General features: G+C 49.2%; 1 protein-coding gene across 1 annotated transcript in view; it reads right to left on the bottom strand.

The window, feature by feature from the left end:
- The window catches only part of ZNF704 (zinc finger protein 704), a 214,449-nt gene extending 192,309 nt beyond the window's left edge, over positions 1-22,140 (bottom strand). The window contains exon 1 of the mRNA XM_055124927.1: positions 21,664-22,140. Coding sequence (XP_054980902.1) covers positions 21,664-22,140 — 477 coding nt within the window. The remainder of the gene's footprint in view (positions 1-21,663) is intronic.
- Positions 22,141-24,666: the final 2,526 nt, after the last annotated feature.

Genomic DNA, 24,666 nt, shown 5'->3' with positions numbered 1-24,666 from the left:
CTCAGACAACTCACAGCCCCCAGCTTGCAAGCAGGTGCGTTAGCTACTGAGCCATCTACCGCTTCCCTCTCTTTGTCCACTTCTGAGAACAGTTCCACCAAAAACACTTAGCAAAGATTAGATGGAATGCCCACACACCACTTTCCTTCTAACTCAATGGAAGGAGACTACAAGAAAATATAATCACAAGCAATTGCCTGCCTTGGATGTTAGTCTGTAAAAGAAAAAAAAAAAGTGTTTTAAAAGAAGGCTCTTACAGCAGCAACTTTAAAGTGGAATTTCGATAAATAGCTACAGTTCCATTTGTCTCTGCAATAAACTGAGAACATGAATGCCAGTTACTCCTTAACCCTGGGTACCAGACTTGCTCAAAATTCCATTCCCTTTCTTAACGCACAAACTAACCTAAAAGGGGGCCCTGGGGAGAGTTGTGAGGTGGGACAAATGACAGCAAATATGAAATTAGACGGGCTTTGCAACTTAGTAAATTATTAACCACTACAAGACTTACACATTTTTAAACAAAATCCACAATACGAACGCTATACTTCCATTGTCCTTGCAGATATCATTCCGTGTTACACGTATTCACGGGCTAAGACTATTTCAATACGCAGAGTCTCGCATGAGGACCGGGTCCCTCTTGCTCAACAGTACATACATTCTCTGCTCCAGCAAAGAACCCTGCAGAGCTTCTTCTCTTGATGTTGTATCTCTGCTTCTGTCTGCTGAGCCAACGTCCCTGAATCACTGAAGACATCTCTAAATTCGATGTCTTTTTAAAATAAACTAAATGTGTATGCCGTGACCTTTTTAAGTTTGCCAATAAATTCTAGTAGACTTGTCAATTCTTTTGGATTTTTTTTCTGTATTAGGTCATATCAACTGTAAACAGAGATACTAAATGTTCTTTTATCTTAATCTCCAGGCCTTTCATTACTTTATCTTGCCTATCACATTGGCTAAACCTCCAGCAAGGTGTTGAATAAAGAAATTAAGATAGGGATTAAGATTGTTTTTTTTTAAAAAAAGCGTTGGTGTAATAACAATTCCAGGCTTGCTGCCCTAAGTGTTAACTCCTTCACCGACTTGTCCATTATTTGTTCCTCTAATTGTTCTAACTTGGGTCATATTTTCTGACGTGTATGAATTATGTGTTACATATTTTAAGTGTTTCCTTTATTTTTCAAAATGCAAATATTTTGACCTTGTATTTTTTCAGCATGTCAATCTGACACTCTCATTCCTATACTGTATTCTCAGGTATAGGAGCGATCTCAGAAATAAATAAGCAGCACTGAAGGTATATAGGGCAAGTATGAATTCACTCCAATGAACAATGTGAACTTACCTTTTTAAACCAGAAAACTGGAAACAAGTCCAAGCATGAATATTGAAAGAAGTTTGCATGAGAAACCAGAGAGATAGTATGAAGATAAAAGGCTTGCCTTGCATGTGGCCAACCATGGTTTGATCCCTAGCACCACATGATCCTGTGAGCACCAAACCAGGAGTAGCACCAAGTACCACTAAGTATGGCTCAACAATTCCACCCAAATAAACTGAGTTATAGTAAGAGGGTCAACAAAGTAAAAATAGGTTATTTTCTGTATACAGTTATTACACGCATAGTTACATAGCTATAGTTATTTTACACCTAGTTAGACATGCAGGTATATATATATAATTACGGATTTATTTCTAGATAACAAAGTTAAGATAATACACTAATCCAACATTAGTCATGCTACACAGGCTCATTTTCCATTTGAGATCCATCCTTGCTGGTGAGAAGGCTAGGCCTACATTTCATGGCAGTCTCTGTAGCTGTGTCAGGGAGTGGATGTGTGTCTGTGTGCATGTACACATACCGGTGCAAGTGCAGAAATGTCAAGAGAGCATGGGGTAAGTAAGACCTGGAGTTGGAAATCTCTCGGCCTCTCCCATGCTGCTAAGGCTGCACGTCTGAAACAAGGGATGTACCCCTAACCAAGAGAGTCACGGGGATGCTAGTGCCAGTCTCCCCAGCTCAGTGGCAACAGTATGCCAAGGTAGCTAATGCAGAGAGGAGGATTCTACTGGTAACGGGAGGCACCCACAGAAACCGGTTTCCCCGAGCGCTGTGGACTGAAACAGGAAAATGTAAGAGAAGCGCCTGGGCGTGTGTGTCTGGGCCTGGATCCACTCCTCCCCAAATCATGTTTCCTCCAGATCTTCAATTTATCTGGGCTTCGCCGGACTTCACATGGCTGGTCTGGTGATGGTTAGGAGCTCTTCACCAGATTGTATAAACAAAATGTGTTGTGTTTTTTTTTTTTTCACGATGTGTTGGGCCATTTGTTGTTTACAATTCTTTGGCCTTAAGACAAAAAATAACCAAAGAATTTTTGTCCGAAAATTCCATGTCAGTCAAAAAGACCTAAAATACAGAGTCAGGGGCTACGCTCACAAAATAGGTCTTTTCACCTATTCTTCCCTGGCACTTCTCCCTAATTTCCTCTGTTGGGCAAGTTTTCTCTTTTTTTTTTTCATTTTCTGGGTTTTTACTCTATTTTTTTCAAGCTGAAATAGTTTCTGATATGTCTTTCACCTTTTTCTTCTTTTTTCTTTTTTATTAGTGAATCAAGGTACAGTTACAGGCTTAAAAATTTTCGTGCTTGCGTTTCAGTCATATAATGATTGAGTACCCATCCCTCCACCAGTGGGCGAGTTCTCTTATGCTGAAAACTTGACTTCCATCGCGCCAAAACATCAGTGAGAAAGTATACAGGGAGGGGCGGGAGCACTGGGAGCACCCAATGTGGGTTCTACTCCCAGCACCACAGGGTGCCCTGAGCATCTCCAGGTGCAGCTCTGGAGGCCTCCAGTACCTGATGAGGCGTGTCCCTGAAGGTGTCCAGTCAATGAGGAGATCCGGGTATCCAGGCACTGCGGGGCCGAGGCAGCATCCTTGAGCCTTTGCACCAAGATGAGAGTTGCTGATGAGGGTCCCACTGGGGACAACTAAATCGCTATTTAAAACCTTGAATAAATGAGCAACTCTCTAGTCCTAATGGTTGAAGCTGACTGCTTACTGTGATCATGTCACTTACACAGCTCGACTTGTATGGATCAAATATGCTCAAGATTTTCAAATCCTAGGGCGCAGAGCAACGGGGGGTGTTTAGAAGGGGTGGTGTTGCCACACAGAAACTTAGGATGAGAGACTGAGGAAGGAAAGAGTACCTATCCAGGTCACCGAAGAACTTTTTATGCTGATGCCATAAAACGTGACCCCAAGATCATCAAATAGGGTGCAGATTGGGTATCATTCAACTTCAGGATTCTGCTATAAACCTAAGATGACCCTGAGTATAAAAGAAGAGAGTAAATGAGGAAAATGTGGGCTTGGGTTTTTATCTCTTGTTCCTTTCCTCTAAATCCTGAACTGCAGGAGACTGAACTCCTTCAGGTAGTGACGACCTCCCTCCCTGGGTGTAAGCACTGGGTGGATGATTTTGCTCTACCTGATTATCCCCTTCTACCCCTCCCCTTAGTAGTTCTGACTATGTCAACCTGACGTTGGATATAAGAAAGACCTTTGAGATATCTCAATTTTCAAACAAAGAAAATGAACACAAACTGTACTATTTTGATTACAATTATAAAACAAAAATAATTTCCCTAATAATATCTATACTAGATTGCAACCAAAAAAAAACTGAGTGCCAAATATCAATACAGAGAGATGAAAGACCTATTTGAAAATAATCTCTTTTTAGAATAAGAATAATGAGCTAAAAAAAATTGCTGTCACCCAACAGATGGCTAAAAACACATTTTCAGAACCTCTTAAACACCCACTAAGAACTCATTTAACAAGAAATGCAAATAACAGTCCTTGCTCCCAATCTAAACCCTATCTTGGGTCATTTCATGTGGTTCCTCCCATCCTGTCAACCACCACCACTAGATGCTCTCGTGGCTACGGTGGCTACAGGCTCAGGGATCTACTTTCCTTCCTGTATTAGATCAATTTTATTGAAAATACTGTTTGATGCACAATAGGAATTCCTTTTGTGGGTTCTTAGAGTACTATTCTAGTATTTCCACCATTTTTCTAAAAATTTGTTAAACTCATTTTTACTTTAACATAAACCTATTGACAGAAAACATTTTCAAAGCTTCACATTTAAAAATCTGTGCTTTATAGTAAAGACTAAACTGAATTAACAAAAATCAGTGAGCTTGGTTTTCAGTAAGCCCTTGCAGCTGACCTGTAAACTCTATGCAAGCTACGGGGGAGAGAGTTTCTGGTGAACCCTAGGACAATGGTAGGCAACCCAGCGGAGGGCCTGGGATCAGAATGTTGTAAGCATGAAGTCTAAACCAATCTTATATTATATACAATATTTTATATTAACAATCGTAACAGAGTGATAACAATAAAACTATATATGATACACAAAATTATTTATGACAACTCAGGGAAATCGCATTGTTTTAATTTATAATTTCCTCCAGAACAAAGCCCTTTACTCCTTGAATTTCCATTGTTGCTTAGGTACCAATTCCAATTATTTTTTAAATCTGTTGGTCCAACTGTTTCCTGAAACGTTTAACAAACATCTATGTCATTTGGTATAACATGATTTCATTTCTTTTTTTTTTTCCTACAGAAACTCTCCCATCTTCCATGACATTTATTTTCCAGATCTATAGAAATGGGATAACGTTTACTTTCTGGGGCCAGAGAAATAGTACAGGGATAAAAACTCTTGCCCGGCATGCAGCTGCCTCTACTTTGATCCCCAGCATCCCTTGTGATCACCCCCAAGCCCCTCTAGGTGAAGTCAGAGCCAGGAGTGCCCTGTGCATTTCTGTGTTCTCCTTCCCCCCAAATCCTTTTAAAATATGGCTCTTACAAAATTATCAAGTAGATCGATCAAATGAAATTAGACATAAGTGCCTTTCATCAATTGTAACACATTAAATGTTGGGTGATAATGAAATCAATGCTAAGCAGTGTCCAACAAGGCACAGTGACACAAGGCACCAACATGTGCAACCCCTTGGTACGCAGCAGTCACTGTTGCGAACAGTATGTGTCACTCCTACTAGCTGAGTGAATTTATGTTCACTTCGTTTATCAGATTATCAGATTTCACTTCATTTTGTTTTAGAAAATTGCAAGCTTACTATCAAATACACTTCCCTGGGTGCAAAACACCTTGCGATGTTCTGCTCCCTTGGTACTTTCTAATTCGGTTACGATAGCACTTCTCACATCGCCGATTTTCCCCACTAGACCCTCTGCGGGGCCTGATTGACCCAGATAGAAAGTGTTTCCTACCAGGTTTAGAACTTCACACACAAGAAGGGCGTTCATAGATACACAAGTGAAAATTTACCACATGAAATACTTCCTTTCCTCCACAGAAACGATACTGAAGAAGCATTACCAGCTTTTATGAGGAAAAGTACTTCAAAGCTTGCACGATCCACTAACATTTTAAGCTTGCTCTGTGTATGTGACAACTTAATTCTTTATTCTGTTTTTTATCTACTTATACCAAGTAAAAAAAATTATCTATGGAAGATAAAACAATAAATTCATTTCCTATAAAATCATTATAGAAGCCAGAGAGACAATACAGTGGGGTAAGGTGCTTGCCTTGCATGTGGTCAACTCAGGTTCTATCCCTGGCACTAAATATAGTCCGTAAGAATCCCAGGAGTGACCCCTGAGCACAGAGCAAGGATCAGTACATGAGCACTGCCTCCCCTGCAAATAACTATATTCCTCAAATAACGATAAATCAGTATTTCCCAAAATGTATCCCACAGAAAAGACGCTCTAGGGAAAAAGCCGATGTAGTTCAGTTACTATGTAGATGCCACAATCTCTGCTCAACTTCTTATGGACTCAAAATTGCCCCTTCATACTATGGTCAGTGACCTCTTTATTGGTATATGGGTATTGTATTACCCTTCTAATTTCCCCTATTTAAAATATCTCATAAATTAAAAAAAAAACTGCATCTGTTTTTAACTAGAATTTTCCCAAGCTGTTTCACTTATAGAGTGCTAGTCCTCCTTTCTTCCACCCCAAAAAAAGAATGAATTCTTCACCGAACAAAAATAAAACAGGCCTGGGGCCAGAGCAATGGTCCAGTGGGTAGGGCGCTTGCCTTGCCCACAGCTGACCTGGCTTTGGTCTCCGGCATCCCATATGGTGCCCTGAGCCTGCCAGCACTGATCCCTGAGCGCAGAGCCAGGAGTCAGCCCCGAACACCATCAGGAGTGCCCTCAAAATAAAATATTAATTTAAAAATACGAAAGGCCCCTACGTGTCAAAGCTGAGGAATTTTGGAATGGCAAACCACATCTTAGAGTCTCAACCAATGCCAAGTCAGGGGTGCTGGAAGGTGGCACCACCGCGTTGCTACTGTTTCAGGCTCACACCGTCAATATGTCTAGAAAACATTTTCCCACCCTTTTGATGGCTACCAGGTCTCCTTCAATATAAGAACTATAGCTCTGTCAGACAGAAGCAGCCCAGTGTCTGTCTTCTTTGCAGAAGTAGATAAATGACTCACAGCCTCCCGGGCTGAAACAGATTCAAGCACAATGCATGGCCGGCCCAGCGAGCAGAGCGACGTCACTTCAGGAGACAAGGCTCTGAAATACCTTGGCAGCAAGCAAAGAGGAGGCGTTCATAATGGTCAAAATAAATGAAAATCTAGATCCTTGCGTAAACATTTACAAGAGTCCTTTCTGAGGGGCCCGTTAGATATTACAGAGATTACAGGGCTTCTCCTGCAGGCAGCTGATGCTGATTTGATCCCTAGCACTGAACACAGCTTCCCTGAGCACCACCAGAATTGATCCTCGAGCACAGAGCCAGGGGTAAGCCCTGAGCATCACTGGCTGTGAGTCCTTTCTGTCACCATGAAGGAAATAAACTGCCAACCAAATGTAATCTCAGGAGGTCTCTGACCTGCAGCCAATAATAATGCAAGAACAGAACACTGTCTCATTGATAGACGTGAGGTGCAGAGCACCGGAGCACAGAGACATGAAGGAACAAGGCTGTGCAACCAGCAGGGAGGGAAGCCAGAGCTGGACTTGGAACCTGTGCTTCCTCAGCACCAGAAAGGGAAACGGGGGCGGGGGGCCTGCTCTGAGGCTGGCCTGTTCTCTCGCATCTCCTCCATAAGCTCACACAGGAGGCCACGCTAATGAACTCGAATTACCCGTGCTGCGGCTTTCATCGGGTGGGATTTCAAGGCATACGGCCTTTTAAAGAACTGAACTTAATTTAAACTGTTGGAGCTTTTTTGACATCCACTTATTTTGACTAGCCATCCCCAATTAGTCTGAATCAGGGGAATTTTACATTCATTTAATCTTCCATTATGACAGGAACTTAAGAAAAGCAAGTGTGTCGACTGGCAACTGGCAGACAGCGTGGAGAAAGGCTCTGAGTCAGGCCCCGAGAGCAGCCCCGGGCTCGCACCCCCTCTTGCTGCTCTGCACCTTGGTTCCCGGCACCTCCACACAGAAGGGTCCCCCTTGTCATGTTACTGCAAAGTTCCGACCGTAACGTCCGCTCACTCAAAACTCGGGGGTTCGGTCATTTTCGCTATGCAGAAACTGCTGGAAAGCAGAGTCTTCTAGGAATCCTGAGAAGCCAATCCCCCCGCTCACGCGTCTTTCCCCTCCGTCTAGAAAACACTGAGTCGGTTATTTGTCGGGTTTGACTGATGGTTTAGGAATCACCCCTGGCTAAACCGTGTCATCGTCTTCATCTAAGCAGTGGCTACAGTTTTAAAGGGTATAAAAATCATGTCCCAAATTGTCACTCCCAAGTAAGCTTTCTCAGCAGCTCTAATATAATACTAGTATGGAGATTTTTTAAAAGAGGAAGGGAAGAGGAGGGGAGGGGAGGGGAGGGAAGGGGAGGGGGAAGGGGAGGGGAGGAGGGGATGGAGGGGGGAAGGGAGGGGAGGGGAAGGGAGTGGGAAGGGGAGGGGAGGAGGGGAAGGGAAGTGGAGGGGAGGGGAGGGGAGGGAAGGGGAGGGGGATGGAAGGTGGCCGGAAGGGAAGGGAAGGAGAGGGGAGGGAAGGAGAGGGGGAGGGAAGGTGAAGGGAAGGGGAAGAAGGGAAGGGAAGGGAAGGGAAGGGAAGGGAAGGGAAGGGAAGGGAAGGGGAGGGGGAGGGGAGGGAAGGGGAGGGGGAGGGGAGGGAAGGGGAGGGGGAGGGGAGGGGAAGGGAAAGGGAGGGAAGGGGAGGGGGAGGGGAGGGGAAGGGAAAGGGAGGGGCGGGGAGGGGAGGGGAGGGGAAGGGAAAGGGAGGGGAGGAGAGGGGAGGGGAGGGGAAGGGAGGGGAGGGGCGGGGAGGGGAGGGGAGGGAAGGAGGCTTGGAAATGCTTTATAGGTATGGTGGCAAGGATTTAAGATGCAGACAGCCTGAACAGAGAGTAGGCCTTAATCACGGTTATTTCTCGTATGTGCACTAGGGGTGTGACATAAACACAATAAATATCTACCAGGTTGGGGGGGTGCGAGGAGAGAGCTGGAGTGGGAACGCCTGTGCTCTGCAGACACCGGCGCTGCACGCCACCGCATGCCCCGCGGGGCGCCAGTGACACTGCCAGCCGCCGTGCTCACACACCGCCGTGCGGGCCGAGAGAAACGTGTCCGTCCTGGCCGCCTCCAACCCGCCTCCGCCTCTCCACGGGCCGCTCGTACCGCCAGGCGCTCTGCGGGCTCGCCTGACTTTCCAGGCCAGGTCGGGCCCCTGGCGGCCACCCCTGGGTCTTCTTTAGAAGCGGGGGCCAATGCGCCCCCCGCACCCCGCCCAGCTGGGCTCCGCGCGCAGCTCCACCACAGCACCGCACCCGGGAGCACGCGGGCTCAGCGCGCCTCGCCCTGCTCACACTCGGCCAACTCGGACTGGACGAGGACAGGCAGGGCGAGGAAAGGGCAACACCCCCAGCCTAAGCCGGGACTCCTAGGGGGGCTGCCGGCAAAGACCCACCCTCAGCACAGCAGCAGCCTGGAGGACACGGGGTGGGAGATGCAGAGACGCCCACCGAGCTGCAGGACGGAAAATAACGACACGGGAAGCTGGAGCAGAGCCGAGCAAGTCCGGACACTCTGAGAATGACGTCAGTGACGCCACGTCAAGGATGCTCAGTGAGCACAAGGGAAGGAGTCCACAGGTAGCCACGCACAAGTACAGGAGTGGGAATGAGAAGACTACGATGAGAACTGACAGAAACAAAGCCGATGGGAGAAGACATGAAAAAACTCAATAGGGGGCTGGAGTGATAGCACAGCGGGTAGGGCGTTTGCCTTGCACGCGGCCAACCCGGGTTCGATTCCCAGCATCCCATATGGTCCCCTGAGCACCTCCAGGAGTAATTCCTGAGTGCATGAGCCAGGAGTAACCCCTGTGCATCGCCGGGTGTGACCCAAAAACCAAAAAAAAAAAAAAAACCCTCAATAGACGGTCTGAGCAGCAAAAGAGGAATAGGAATAGCAGCAAAAGAGCAGCTGAGGAATAGGTCAAGGAGTTCCAGGATGAGAAGTAAGAAAACTCCGAGTACCACAGAAGGTGGGAAAGTCTGAGAAGTGTGGGATGAGTTGATGAGTTTAAGAGGAGCAGTGTAAGAATTCTCCATAGGAGTGCCCGAAGAACAGAAAGACAAATTTGATGAAGAACTACGAGGTGGAGGAATCGTAGTTAAAATCTCCCAGAGTTGAGGAATGCAGGCACCGAGATGCGAGAGGCATGAAGGGTTCCAGTGAAAACAGAATCAAATAGAAAAACTCCAAAGCACATTAGAATCAGGATGCTACAAACCAAAAATAGAGACAGAATGTTGAGAGCGCAAAATCAGAAAAGAAACTTACGTACAAAGAAAAACCTGCAAGATTCATAGATCTGTCAAAAGAGACTCTACAAGCCAGAAGAGGATGTGGATACAGTTTTAAAAAATAAACCCCTCAATGAGATAAGCACCACACCAAGAATACTTCACCCAGTTATGTTATCATTCGAGTTTGAAAAGTCTGAAGGAATGGTACAAAGCTGCCTGCAGCAGCTGAGGGAGTTCCTGGCCTTGAAGTGAGTTTCACAAGAAGCAGCAAAGGAACTTGTTTGAAAAAGACACAAATGTTTCTGCACTTTGCCACTAAGAATGGCATTCACTCAGGTGTCTGTGGGTGTCCTCCATAGATGAGGAAAAGTTGCTGCTTATTCCTAGCTTGCTAAGGGATTTAGTTTTCAATAATGAATTGACATCTATATTGAATATTCTATGTCTACACAGGTGATGTTTTTAAATCTATAAGGATGTTTATTACATACTTTATTTATTAATGCAGACACAGCATTATCTATAATACTTTCTGACATAAAGCAATATTCCCTTTTAAGCATAAAATGCTTTTATACTTTAATAGGCCTATTTAGATTTTCCCTTAGATTTTTCTTAATTCTCCTTTCCTCAATCTTACAAAATTGTACATTTGTAGGATTTATCTATTTCATGACACTTTAATGTATCAACATAGAATTATTCGTAACATTAATTTTTATGTGTATACCTGTAAAAAGAATAAGACTTTTTTTTTTTAATTAAAGGCTGAGGATAAATTACTTCTCGCCCAGTTTACCTGGAGCACTGTACCAGGATTACGGGCACTCAACTCACAATGAAATGAACTCACTTCTCCCTTATCATCCTCCTCACTACACGTATCCCTCAGAAACTGCACGGGGAGAAGGGACCGGACCAAGAAGGATTCACAGACCACAGACGGTTCCACCTCTCCTCCACATGACTTACTTTATGAAGGACACTCTGAGAGTAAAATAAGGAGTGGCTGGGAGCAGGCTTCATACAAGCACAGTTTTTCTACCTGCTACTAGGAGTGAAATGGAGCTCACTCCCCAGGCATAAGGCGTCATCCCAGAAAGAGGGTGACAACCTGGGGGGTGTCTGTCCAGGTCACTGATCCTGGCTTCCCCTAACATGCTGAGCAGCCTTTGCTGGACAAAGCAGTTCGCCTTGCACAAGCTCAGTGTTCGAGGCAGTCAAACGAGGCTCTTGGGTTACTCTTGGGTTACCAGATCATCTCCGTTTCCCTCCCAACTCCAGCAGTGCACGATGCAGTGAATGACAACTTTGTCTGGTATCTTAAGCACATGCCTTTTGCTTGAGCCAACACAGACCATTTGCAAGACACATACTTGTTAGCAAATTGGAATTCAGTGTTGGCTGCACATTCCCTGCCAAAGGCTTCTTCAAGTCATCTGATATTCAAGAGATAGTGTAATGGATGTGTTAACCATCTCCGAAGAGCTGGCACACCAGAAGCAGGTTCTATTTGATTAATATTTATTGGGCCCTTGATGAGGGAACTTAGACGTATATTGTTCTCATTTTGAAGCTTTTTTCCCCAGTTTTCCAACAGACGCAATCTTGACAGAATGCCTAGCAGTCACTCATGTCTAGGTTCCTCCTACATTTGTTACACCAGTGATTTATCAATCCCTTCAGATTCCTCAGGTCTTGCCCTCCACATGCCACCGTATCAAAGAGCACAGTCTGGGGCCTCATTGTCTCAATTCCCTTTTGTTTTGCCTTTGATGACAACAGATTTTACTTTTAACCCTTTCTCCCCCTATTTTTCTTTTCCCACTAAATTCTGGTTGGAGATATTGTTGACTGTGCTACTTAAAGTTCTTCCTGCAAGGGCCTAAGAGGCTAATTAGCGGCTTGGGAGTGTGGGAGGGTGGAATCCAATAACTGTATAAGCTTCCTTTGATCAGAACCAAAAACCTTGTAAAACAGTTTCCTGCGGTCTTATTTAAAGTCTGTTAGTGTCCGTTAGGTAATCAAGCTAATACATCGCTGATATTTAGTAACATCCACTCCTGTACTTCCATAGTTATCCCAAATACCTCACTGTCACTGTCATCCCGTTGTTCATCGATTTGTTCGAGTGAACACCAGTAACATCTCTCATTGAGAGACTTATTGTTACTGTTTTTGGCATATCCAATGAGCATATAAAACCCAAATAAATAAGGGGAGATTTCAGATCAATGACCATAAGTATAAGCTATAGACATGGCCCATGATCTCACTTTGCCATAAGGTCTAGTTAGGTATTAGGAGCTACACTGATACCCAAGTCATATTTTTTTTTTGAGGGGGATGGGGTTTGGACATTATCTAGCAGTGCTCAGGGTTTACTCCTGGCTATGTACTTCAGGTTCAATCTTGGAAGGCTCAGGGGACCGTGAGGAGTGCCAGTGATCAAATCCAGGCGAGCTGTGTGCAAGACAAGCGCCGTACCCACTGTACTATCAACTCTGGACCACCCAAGTCATAACTTTTTTATTTAATAACTTTTTCAATTTAGGCCTCATGACTTACACTGTGTCCATGCTCAAGTTCCAGTTCATCATTTCCCATGAGATCTTTCTTTGGATGAAGCAGTCAGTACACTTCCTGGCTCGTCGTTTTCAGTAAAATTTGTTCGTATTGTGCTCTTTGGGACTCCCAACTGTTTTATATTTAAAATTATTTTTTCCCCATTTTGGGAGCACATCCAGCTGTATGTAGGGGTTTAGTCTTGGCTCTTTGCTCACCCCGGGGGATGCTCTGAGGCCCATATGAGGTGCTGGGATTCTAACCACGAGTGACTAAGTATTGGGTAAGTGTCTCAACCCTTGTAACTATCTCGCCAACCCTTGTTTCCATTTTTTATTTCTTTAGTTTATTCCTTGTCCTCTCCAATCCACTGTCCCATGAGTTGTTCACTTGCTCTCACCCCATTTTTTGTGCCCACATTACTAAGATCCCAAAATCCATCATTCTAGTCAGAGCAGTGCCAACTTCTTCAACAATGTATTTCTCTCTTTATATCCGTCGTGGCTAAATCCTATCCCTCCTGAACTTTGCTTTGCCCACAAGAGACAGTGCAGGGCCAGAGAGATAGCTTAATGCGGTTCAGTCCCTGGCCCTGCATATGGTCCCCTGCCAGCACTACCAGGAATGACACCCCAAGCACAGAGCCAGGAGGAGCCCCCGAGTACCACGAGATAAGGCTCCCAAATGAAAGAAAGCAGACAGTGCACTGCAGTCAGAGGATGCCTGCCAGCTCTGAAGCAAATGCTAGGGCTCACACCTCTGCACTGCACCGAACAACTGTGGATCTTTAACACACTGAACGGTGCTACAATTTGTGCTAATTAAAGCACTTTCATGTGTGAGCCACCTGTGGCACACACCAGTATCAGCCAGTGTCAATCTATAAGTAAGCTGTTTATTGCCTGTATAGAATTAACACAATAGTTTCATGTTTCATGAATTGTAACATACTGCCTATGGATACATTAGCACTGTAGCACTGTCCTGTTGTTCCTGGATTTGCTCGAGTGGGCATCAGTAATGTCTCCATTGTGACACTTGTTGTTACTGTTTTCGGCATATCGAATACACCATGGGAAGCTTGCCAGGATCTGCCATGTGGGCGGGATACTCTCAGTAGCTTGCCAGGCTCTCTGAGAGGGATGGAGGAATCGAACCCAGGTCAGCTGCGTGCAATGCTATCGCTCCAGCCCTTATGGATACATTAGTGCTATACAAAACTTAATATATAATATTATCCACGAATATAAACATATGATGATGGCTAAATGAGACTAGACACTTAGACGTGTCCCAATGCTGGTAGGCAATTAATACATTATTAGAACAATTCTGATTATTATCACTCTGTGTGAGAGCAAAAAGAATGAAGTGGGAAACTAAGCCAACCTAGAAAGTTTGCTTGTACCTTAAATACAGAACCATAAATATCAATGGGTTCTTACATCTATCTGGCAGCCCTGTTTGACCTCCACAGTGTGTTACCTCTCTTACTCTCCCCAAATATATTATTTCTTGTCTTTAGCACTTCAAATTTCTTTCAATTTTAGTTGGTGACTCTCCCTTCTGTTGCCTGGGAAAAGCAGAAGCCATCGTCCGGACAGGTGCTACTTTTTTCCTCTGACCATCATCCGACATAAAACTACCTGTATCCGGACCCATTTCCTCTACCTTCTCCCGATTTTCGTGGAAGAATGACCTTTGCTATCAAAGTCCAACCCTGGTCCAGGCCCCCTCCCCGATGGTTTAATCCAAGGCCCCGCAGCCTGCAAGTATCCCTCTTGTTGTGGCGCCCGCTGTCCTCACCTCCTGGTAAACATGCCCTCATATTTCTCCCACCCTTGTTGTGCATGGGTGGCTCGCTTCTAACCAGCCGAGAACAGCCAAGACGATGCAGTGTCTGCACCGTTATTCCAGAGCACAGGTGAGACTCCATCTTGCTAGTGACCAGCACGAACAGTCCCCTTGCTGGCTCAGCCATTAAGGCACTGCTTAATGGCTGATACATGGTCTGGGGTAAAAAAAACGTATTTTCAGGCCATTTCATCATCATCGCACAAACTTCAGATTATGTAATCGCACAATTTTAAGTGATACAGTGTCCTACACACCTAGGGACACAGATACATACATACACATTGGCCGCTATCACTCTGTGGTCTGTTGTTGACTGAAGGGCCCTCACCTGGCAGTGGACTGTGAGAAGCCACTCAAGGCCACATGGTAAACAAGGGGCGGAGACGCCGGGGGTGGCGGAGAGGCTCTTTAGGAGCTCAGGCAGCCTTAGAGTGACAGCCAGCAGGAAGCTGGAGCCAGCTCAGACCTACAGGGGCAGGGCAGTAAATTCTGTTTACAACCAGGGTGAGCTGGGCATTGCATTCGTCCCCTGTCACCTCTTTGGTGATATTGGTGGCTCTTATAGGGACCTCAAGGCACCCAGTTAAGCCAACTTGCAGAGACCATGAAGCACTGAAAAGGAAAGGGTCTGTGGTGGTTTATTACACAACAGAGAACCAACACAGTCCCTCTCGGGCGTATCATTCCCTGAGAGCAGAGTCCCTAGAGTCAACTGTGTCATACTATTAAACAATTAAATAAGGGCCAGAGACGCAGCAGCAGGCTGAGTGCGTGCCCCGGGTGCGGGGGGCTGGGTTCCAGCTGCAGCACAGAGCACGGCCCCGGTGCCCCAAGCACCCTGGCTGCAGCCCCAGAACGCAGAACTGGAAGCAGCTTTTATGCACCACTGTGTGTGATCCCAAAGCAAAAAAAAAAAAAATCAATCAATTAATCTAGACCACATGCCCTCACTCGTCCTTCTCTGCACTCTCTTTTCCAACAGAACCTAGTAAAAGTTTTTCATCCGCCCTCCTGCATTCTCCGCTGCCAGTTCAGCTACTCTAGTCACAGTCCCAGCTTGACAGTCTATGATTAGGGACACCCAGAAGTTCCATATTATCCGACCCAACGGAGCCGCCTCATCCTTACGTTATTCCACAGCCCGGTTGAGTCCATATAGTTCGTTTGAGAACCAGCCTATCTCTTGGCTCACTGGAGAGAGCTTACCTCCCTCTCACTGAATTTCATTTTTTTGTCATTTTTCTCTAACCTACCCAGCTGCTGCTCCTCATTTATCTTGGCTTGCTTCTCCCCCTACTGCCCCACCTCAACAAAGCAGCGCCCCAGTCTGCGCTAAAGGTCTCCGCCCTTGCCTTCTGCTTCCATTGTGTCCATTTTTAAGAGACTTCAACATGTTATCATGCTAAGTGAAATGAGTCAGAAAGAGAGAGACAGACATAGAGAGACTGCAGTCATTTGGGGAGTGTAGGGTAGCATCACATGAGGCTGACTCCCAAGGACAGTAGATACAAGGGCCAGGAGGATTTCCCCATAGCTGGAAGCCTGCTTCATGAGCAGAGGGGAGAAGGCAGATGGAATAGAGAAGGGATCACTAAGAAAATGATGGCTGGAGGAACCAGTTGGGATGGGAGATGTGTGCTGAAAGTAGATAATGGACCAAACATGATGACCTCTCAGTGTCTGTGTTGCAAGCCATGATGCCCCAAAGTAGAAAGAGAGTATGGGGAGTATTGTCTGCCATGGAGGCAGGGGGGAGGGTGGGAAAGGGGGTGTATACCGGGGATACTGGTAGTGGGGAATGTGCACTGGTGGAGGGATGGGTGTTTGATCACTGTGAGATTGTAACCCAAACATGAAAGCTTGTAACTATCTCACGGTAATTCAATAAAATTTTAAAAAATAAAAAAAAAGAGAGAGACTTCAACATGTTAACGACTCATTGTGCTCTGTCTGTCTCTCTGTCTGTCTTTCTCTGACTCTCTCTGTGTCCTATCTCTGTATCTCTCTGTGTTGTCTCTGTATCTCTCTATGTCTCTCTGTGTCCTGTCTCTTTCTGTCTCTCTGTCTCTGTCTCTCTCCCCCCACACCTCAGCTGCACATTCCAGTGTGCAGCTGAGATAGAGATCTGCCTAACTGCATCTCTATCTAAAGGTTTAATCCTCTTCCCAGATGTACCATGGCCAAAACAGAAGACTGGATTTTTTTTTTTTTTTGCTTTTGGGGTCACACCCAGCGATGCACAGGGGTTACTCCTGGCTCTGCGCTCAGGAATTACTCCTGGCAGTGCTCAGGGGATCATATGGGATGCTGGAAATCGAACTTGGGTCGGCAAACGCCCTACTCGCTGTGCTATCACTCCAGCCCCCTTCAAAGGTTGTTTTTTTTTTTTTAAGACTGGATTTTTTTGTTTTTCCATCACAAAAATCTGTAGTGCTTCCCATCTCCCCGATCTCAGCCAACGGCACTCCTCACTTCACTTGGGGGTCTCTCTTGCCTTCACGCACCTCCTCTCTCTCATCCCATCGGCACAAAGGCTCCTTTAACCTTCCACCCCGAACCTGTCTACTCCCCCAGCTCCCCCCAGCCGAAGCTTCTCTCCCGTGTTGGGCACGCACCGAGAGCGCCAAGCAGCTCTCTCCGAGCCCACGCACGGGGGCTGGCGGTTGGGGAGAGGGCTCGCATCCTGGGGTGGCCCTGAGGGAGCCCCACACCACAGGGTCCTAGCAGGGCTCCACACTTGGGCCCAAGCACCGAAGTGCTGGCTGAATAACCAAGTATCACCAGAAGGACCCCCCACCCCCCTGTGGCTGTCTGAGCACCACTTGAGAGGCCCCATCCCTCGGCAGACAGAAACACGCAGCAGCCGGAATGGCTCTGGGGAGTCCACCCTCCTCCCAGAGGCACGCTGGCTCCCTGCGGCCAGGCCTTCTTCCCCCGGGACGCCTATGGCGGCTATCAAGTTCCAGCCATGCTCTCAGATTTCCCTCCTCACCACCTCCCCAGCAATTGTTAGAGGCAAATATTTCCTGGAAATCTTTCCAGCCTGGAAATATCTCTCAAAGCGTCGTCTCCTATCTCAGCTCAAACGTCCCCTCCCCAGGAAGGCCTTCTCGCCGCAGGCTGTCTCTTCCTCCTCCCTGAGTCTGAGACATCATTGTTTCCTCTGAGCATGCATCGGAATCTCAGGCACCAGCTTTCCCTGCTGGTCTCGCTGGGGTTTCTGACTCCTTTCGCTACCTGTAAGTGCTCAGGAAGGTGCTTACTGCTTTACAGCACTTGGCACACAACAGGTGCTCAATAAACATTTGCATAAGACAGTAAATATAGCGGTATATGTATTTACATATCCTATCTTACATGCATTTTCACTCTGGGCGCCCCAAGAGGGGGTAGGTGAGAGCCCTCCCCGTCCCATGGGACCCAGCCCCCACAGCCGACCTCCACAACCCAACCGCAACCACGCTCCAGGTCACTTTTCACATGCTCGGGCCGAGCCTCACGCATGAGTGAAGTCCCACGGAACCCAGGTAATGCGGAACTTTGTGACCTTGGACTCTGGGTTCAACGGGACCCGGGAGCAGAGATCCTCTGCCTGCTTCCCCCAGTCTCCAGCGGCCCAGGGGTCATGCCCATAAGCCACCTCCTGCCGGCACCAGATAATCTCATCAGCCACCATCCAAATCACAAGGCTGCTTCTCCCAAAAGGGAGCATAAAATGAGGCCCCCATAACCATGCCACCGGACTCCACTCCAGGCTGTTTTCCTCACTTGGGGCACCCCAGAGTGGGGCGGATGAGAGCCCTCCCTGCCCCAAGGGACCCAGTCCCAGCAGCCGACCTCCACAACCCAAGCGCTGTCACTCTCCAGGCCGCTTTTCACACACTCGGGCCGAGATTCACATATGAGTGAACATATTCCTAATTTTCCATAATTACCACACCGTATTTGATTGGAGGCAAAATGGTGCCAATGCTGCCCGAACCCAGCTCACCATCTCGCCTTAGAAAACGTGTGGCCAGCACGCCAGGCATGGGACTCTACGCGTGAACCCTGCTGGAACTCTATGCGTGATCCCTGATGGACGTCACCGGCTGTTTTACAAGATTCAAACAGAATGGCATTGGCAGGGCACAGAGAAACCTCGGCATTGGCCACAGCGTCACCACCTGCCCCAGCCAGGCCAAGTCACAGCCTTCCGCCGATGCAGAGCTGTGGTGGCAGTGTGCACAGTGGCTCATCCACTGTGGGGTGCTGTCAGCCAACCACCAGGTCACCAGGTGACCTGGGACTCGGCGCAGGTGTTCAACCTGGCACAGATCGTCCGAGATAGGGTCCTGCTCTGCCAGCTGCTCAACAATCTCCGGGTGCACTCCACCAACCTCAAGAAGATCAACCCGAGGCCGCAGATGTCCCAGGTGCTGCCCAGAGATGCAGGCAGGTGTGTGTTTGTCAGTGTGCAGATTGTTACAACATGCCAGTCAACCAAAAGCTTACATTCGGTAGACTGGGAACACCTGTAAAGGTGATTAGAGGCCACCCCAAAAGCCTCCGTCCCTCTCGGAGAGCCCGGCCAGCTACCGAGAGTATCCCACCCGTAGGGCAGAGCCTGGTAAGCTACCTGTGGAGTATTCAATATGCCAAAAACAGTAACAATGATGGTCCTCATTCCCCTGATCCTGAAAGAGCCCCCAATACGCCATTGGGCTACACTAGCACGCGACAGGGACGAATGGAGATGTTACTGGCACCTGCTCGAGCAAATCGATGAACAACGGGTTGACAGTGATACAGTGATATAGTGATCTTATATGCATTATCTGAAAACTGATAATCTGAAATGTTATCAAAAAAACTTGTTATTCCGTTGGTTAAAACAAAATGCTTCGGTTATAGTTCATTTGGAAATCTTTTCAGCGGCTCTATCAATATGACTTTAGGGGCTGGAGCGACAGCACAGTGGGTAGGGTGTCTGCCTTGCACGGGGCCAACCCCTGGGTTCAGCTTGATTCCCAACATCCCATACGGTCCCCCAAGCACTGCCATGGGCAGAGCCAGGAGTAACCCCTGTGCATCATGGGGTGTGATCCAAAAAGAAAAAAAAAAGGACTTTATAGCAGTGAAAAAATAATTAAAATTATATGTTAAACACTCATCATGGAAAACTAAAAATTTATTTCACTGTATCACTGTCATCCCGTTGCTCTTCGATTTGCTCGAGCGGGCACCAGTAACGTCTCCATTCTGAGACTTGTTGTTACTGTCTCTGGCATATCGAATACGCCATGGGGAGCTTGCCAGGCTCTGATATGTGGGCGGATACTCTCGGTAGCTTGCCAGGCTCTCTGAGAGGGATGGAGGAATTGAACCTGGGTCAGCCGCATACAAGGCAAACGCCCTACCTGCTGTGCCAAAATAAAATCCATTTACAAATCCATTTGAAGAAAAATTAACAGAAATCTGGCACTAAGAAAAATCTTTTCTTAATGTAGTTTCTGCACGCTGACAAACACGCACCTGCCTGTGTCTCTGGGCAGCACCTGTTGGTTCACTCTTTGCCGGTTGGCACTGTTGCCACCTCCCCCATCACGATGAGGCAGTGAACCATCAAAGGAACGCCTGGCCACCCACCTACAAGCTGGTCAGACTTCTTTGTCAAGACCCTATACGAACGGTTTGAGGTTTTTCGTGTTCCCAGAGCGAGCGGACGCCATTGGACTACATCGCACGCGACAGGGACAAATGGAGATTTACTGGCGCCCACTCGAGCAAACTGATGAGCAATGGGATGATAGGTGATAGGTGATAGGTAATGTAATTTATCATGGCCTATTCGGTTTCTCTCTACATATATTTTTTAAATCACAAAGTTTGCTTTAACCAGAGAGAATAAAAGCCCATTTTTTTCTATCACAAATTGTACAACCAGTGGTCTAACCACAAGAAATAAGTTCAGTATTTCTAGAAAAAAAAAAAAAGCTAGGGCACCTTACTATTCTGGTTATTCAATGTCAATGATGCCAAGTAACTTAATTCCGAACCCAGCTCTATACCACAGCCATAGAATGCAGGCTTTTTGGCAGCCTGTGATAATGAGCTCGGTTGCGGTCAGAATTCCAACAAGCAACTGTCAAAAACTATCATCCCATGTGACTCCCGACTGAACATTTGTTACCCCCAGAACTGCCACTTCCATCCAGGGTGGTCTAAGGTGGGGAAGATTCTTCGTGAGTCCATATCTACTCTGACGCTACTCAAAATTTTAATGTTTAACATTTCTTTGGAACTGCAGTTTCATACTTTGAGAGACCTTCCCTCTCCTTCTGCAAACTAAATCCATTTTTGAGTGCCCATTTAAGCTCACTTAGTTCCATATTTATGTCTTCCTGAGCTACCAGCATCATCCGAAAACTTCTGTGAATTCCGCGGGTTGTAAGAATCATGCCTGAGAAAAATCGCACTCCAATGCTTGCCACTCACTCGCTACCCACAAAACTTCTTAGCAACATACACAGTGCATGAACCTCAACGTGGTCTGCTTTGTCCAATCGCATGCCTGAAAGCCCAGGCAGTCCGTTGTGTAATAATAACCCCCTTATCTCTCGAAGATACACAAACGGAAAGGTCCCTAGGTGCTCCGGGGTACAAGGGGCTTCTTTAGAATTCTCAGCAGAATTGTGAATGTTAATCCTCAAAATCCGCAGTCATTAGAATACACAACAAAAGAGCTAAGCAATGTTGAGCTAAACAGGGGGACCAGGCAGGGGTACAGTTAAAAAAAAAAACTGACAGCAAAATGCATGCAGAAACCAAGGGCTTGGGGCTATCTGGGTTTTGGTTTTTGATGTTGGTTTTTGGCTTGGAGTTTTATTTTATTTTATTTTATTTTTTGGCGGGGAGGGGGTTGGGGGCTGGGCTGGATGCTGGGCGTACGGGTTCGCTCCCTCCCCAGCGCCCGCGACAGAAACTCATGAGCAATTGTTCTGGGCTGAAGACACCGGTGAGAGATTGACAGGGGAGGCTGGCAGCCCGTTCCCTGCCAACGGCTGGGCGAGCCCGCCAAAGACGGGGAAGGGGGTCGCCCCCGCGGGCTCCGGGCACACTGCAGCCTCCCGCCGGGCTCCAGCTGGCGCCCACCCCGTCCCAGCGCCAAACTTCCTCCGCCTGCGGGGGGCGAGGGGCCCTGCCCCGGCTCCCGCCCGAGCGCACACGCCCGGCCGGGGCGCCCCGGGAGCTCGGGCCCCGGACACACCCCTCCGGGCCGGGGCCGGGCGCCGCGCCCTCCAGCCCGCCCCGGCCGCGGGTTCGAGCCCGGCCCCGTCCCCGCGGGTCCCGCGGGTCCCGCGCGCGTCGCCGCCGCCGCCGCCCCCCGCACGCACCTTGGGCGCGCCCCGGGCCGGGCCCCTGGGCACCGCGCGGCCCGGGCCGACGGGCGCGAAGCGCTCCTCCCCGTCGTCGTCGTCGTCGTCGCCGTCCACCACCTCGACGACCCCCTCCTCGTCGTCGTCGTCGTCCTCCTCCTCCTCTTCCTCCTCCTCCTCCTCGGCGGCCGCGCGGGGCTTGGCGGGCACCCGGCCGAGCCCCCGGCGCCGCCGGCCCCCGCCCTCCCCGTCCTCATCGTCGTCCCCCGGCGGCGGCGGCGGCGGCGGCGGCGGCGACACGGCGGCGGCGGCCCGGGGGGGGGCGGGCCCGTGGCCGCGCGGCGCGGGCGGCGCGGGCGGCGGGGGCGGCGGGGGCGCGGGCCGCGGCGGCCTCCAGCTCTCGGGGCCCGCGGCGGGCGCGGGGGGTCCGGGCGGCGCGGTGCCGCCGCGGCGGCCGCCCAGGCTGGGGCGCTTGGCCAGGCGGCGCGCCTGCATGCCGGCGGCTGCTGCTCGCGCGCGGCGCGGCGCGGGTCCGGGGCGCGGCGGGGGCGCGGGGCCGGCCCGCGGGGACGCCGGCGGCCGGGGCGGGCGGCGGGGCTCACGGCGGGGCGGCGCGCCGGGCGCGGGGGGGTGTGAGCGCGGCGCGCGCGGCCGCCGACGCCGCCGCCGCCGCCCGGGAGCCGCGGGCCGCGCTGCGCTGCTCCATGCGGCCGGCGGCCGGGCCCGCGCGCTCCGGGCCTAGCGCCGCCGTCCCCGGGCGCGAGCCGAGCGCGGCGCGTCTGCAGCCGCCGCCGCCGCCCCCCTCCCGGCGGGCCCTTCCGCGCAGCCCCCGGGCCCCCCTCCCCGCCCGCGCCCACAAAACCCGGACTGGATTCGCCCCCCCCCCTCAGCCCGGGGCTGCCCAGACACGGGCCCCGGCGGCGGGGGCGCCCCGGCTACCCGGGATGGGGGTGCGGGGGGGGCTGATCGTTCGCGCCCCCCCACCCCCCACCCCCAGGATCCCGCTTTTCGGGAGGAGGCTCAGGCTGCGGCGAAGTTGGCAAGAAGGCGTTTGCTCACCGGGGGGCTCTGCTGGGCTGTGCCACGAGTTGGGGTGTTGGGGTGATGCGCAGTCCGGAACGGGGCGCAGACCCCGAGCTGGGGGCTCAGTGTGTGATCTGCGTCATCCGTGTCAGGCGCGGGTCCGAAACACCTGCATGGCACTGCTTTCCCGACCCTTTGACGGCACTGGTCTAGGCTCTCCTGCCTCCAAGACGTGTCGGTGCTGCCTTAGGGCCCGTCTTTCCCCGGGTACTTCTCCGTTCTACCTGGAAGAGCAGATTTTTTTTCTATTTGTTTGTTTGGGGGCCACGCCCGGTGGTCCTCTGGGCTCTGCACTCAGCGATCACTCCTGGCCGGCTCAGGGGACCACATGGGCTGCTGGTGATCGAAACCGGGTGGCCGAGGGCGAGACAAGCATCCTGCCCGCTGGACAGGCATGTATGTCCTCTGGAGAGGGTGATTTTAGGGGCTACATTCCGAGCAATTTCGCGCTCTCCCCATTCAGTCTGCGGATAACAACGGGCGTTGTAGACGCCTTTGCACCGACGAACAGCGACTGGGTTCAAGGTTGCACGAAACTGTTATTTAAACAATAATGTGAAGCTAGTTCAAGCACAGAGTCACATAACTCATAACTTTGTCATTTTCTGGAAATCTTTAGCTGTAATAAAGAAAAGTCATTTGCTGCTGACTGGGATTAGGCCATCCTCCTTGCTGCCCCGGGAGCACTCCCAGTGGTGCTCAGGCACAGGGGTGGGGTGGGGGGGGGGTCCATCCCTGGGCCTCTCATGTGCCAGCCAGGATTCTACGGCCCGCTTGAGTCACCTCCCCAGCGCCTTAGCGTTCCAGTCAGAGCCACATTCTACCTCTGATGGGGCTGGGGAGGATCGGATTCCCCCAATACTCTGGCAGGTGCCGCCTCGTGTGCAGTATAAAGAGCGTGTCCCCTCAGCGTGACGGGGTGCTGTCATGAGTGGGAGATGTAACCCGGGGTGCCCTGCTAGGCGCTTGCGGGGAGCTCATGATGTGCCCGGTTTCCCAGCTATGGACGTCTCGACTGGAATGATGACAAAGATTCTGAAATGAACTTTTTTGTTCTCCCTGATTCAGGTAAACCTATTTCAGATCACGATGCTCTCATTATCATCGTTCAGGTCCCAAATAATATTTTTAACTCCCTTCTCTACCGTCTCCCTATCTGAGTTGCCTCAAGTCCAGTCCACTGTTCTTTCTGAAATGCCTGTTGAACCCACCCAATTCTTCCGCTCTCCAAGATCCTACTGTATTTCATTAATCGAGAAGCAAACATTTTCTTTTTAAATTTTATTTTAATGAATCATCGTGAGATACAGTTACAGACTTACAAACTTTCGTGATTACTGTTTCTGTCATACAATGTTCCAGTACCCATCCCTCCACCCGTGCCCATTCTCCACCACCAGTATCCTTCCCGCCACCCGCACCCTGCCCCACCCCCTGCCTCTGTGGCAGGCACATTCCCTCTAACTCTCTCTCTCCTTTTGGTGTTATAGTTTGCAATACAGATACTAAAAAGCAAACATTTTTAACAGAGCACTTTATACCCAGTTCCTCCACTACACCTTGCCCTGACCTTTGAAATAATCTACAACCAGATAGATTCCCTTTCCCTAACCTCATTCAGATCATGACATACCTTGAGGGGGGAGGTAGTGTAATGCTCAGGGCATCATATGTGATGTCAGAATCAAACCAGGGTCAGCCATGCAAGGCAAGCACCTTAACCCCTGTATTGTTTCTTTGCCTCCTTTCATGAACTTAGAGAGGGAGGGAGGGAGGGAGGAAGGGAGAGAGAGAGAGAGAGAGAGAGAGAGAGAGAGAGAGAGAGAGAGAGAGAGAGAGAGAGAGAGAGAGAGAGAGAGAGAATAGTTCAAATCTTTTGAGAGATGGCTGTGTTTTTGGCAGAGCAAGGGAGAGGAGGGATCAGCCGATAAGGAAATA

The sequence above is a fragment of the Sorex araneus genome, chromosome 2, assembly GCF_027595985.1.
Source record: "Sorex araneus isolate mSorAra2 chromosome 2, mSorAra2.pri, whole genome shotgun sequence".
In the NCBI taxonomy this organism is placed as follows: domain Eukaryota; kingdom Metazoa; phylum Chordata; class Mammalia; order Eulipotyphla; family Soricidae; genus Sorex; species Sorex araneus.
The sequence above is the reverse complement of the archived record's forward strand: the minus strand, read 5'-3'. Positions and strand labels throughout refer to the sequence as shown.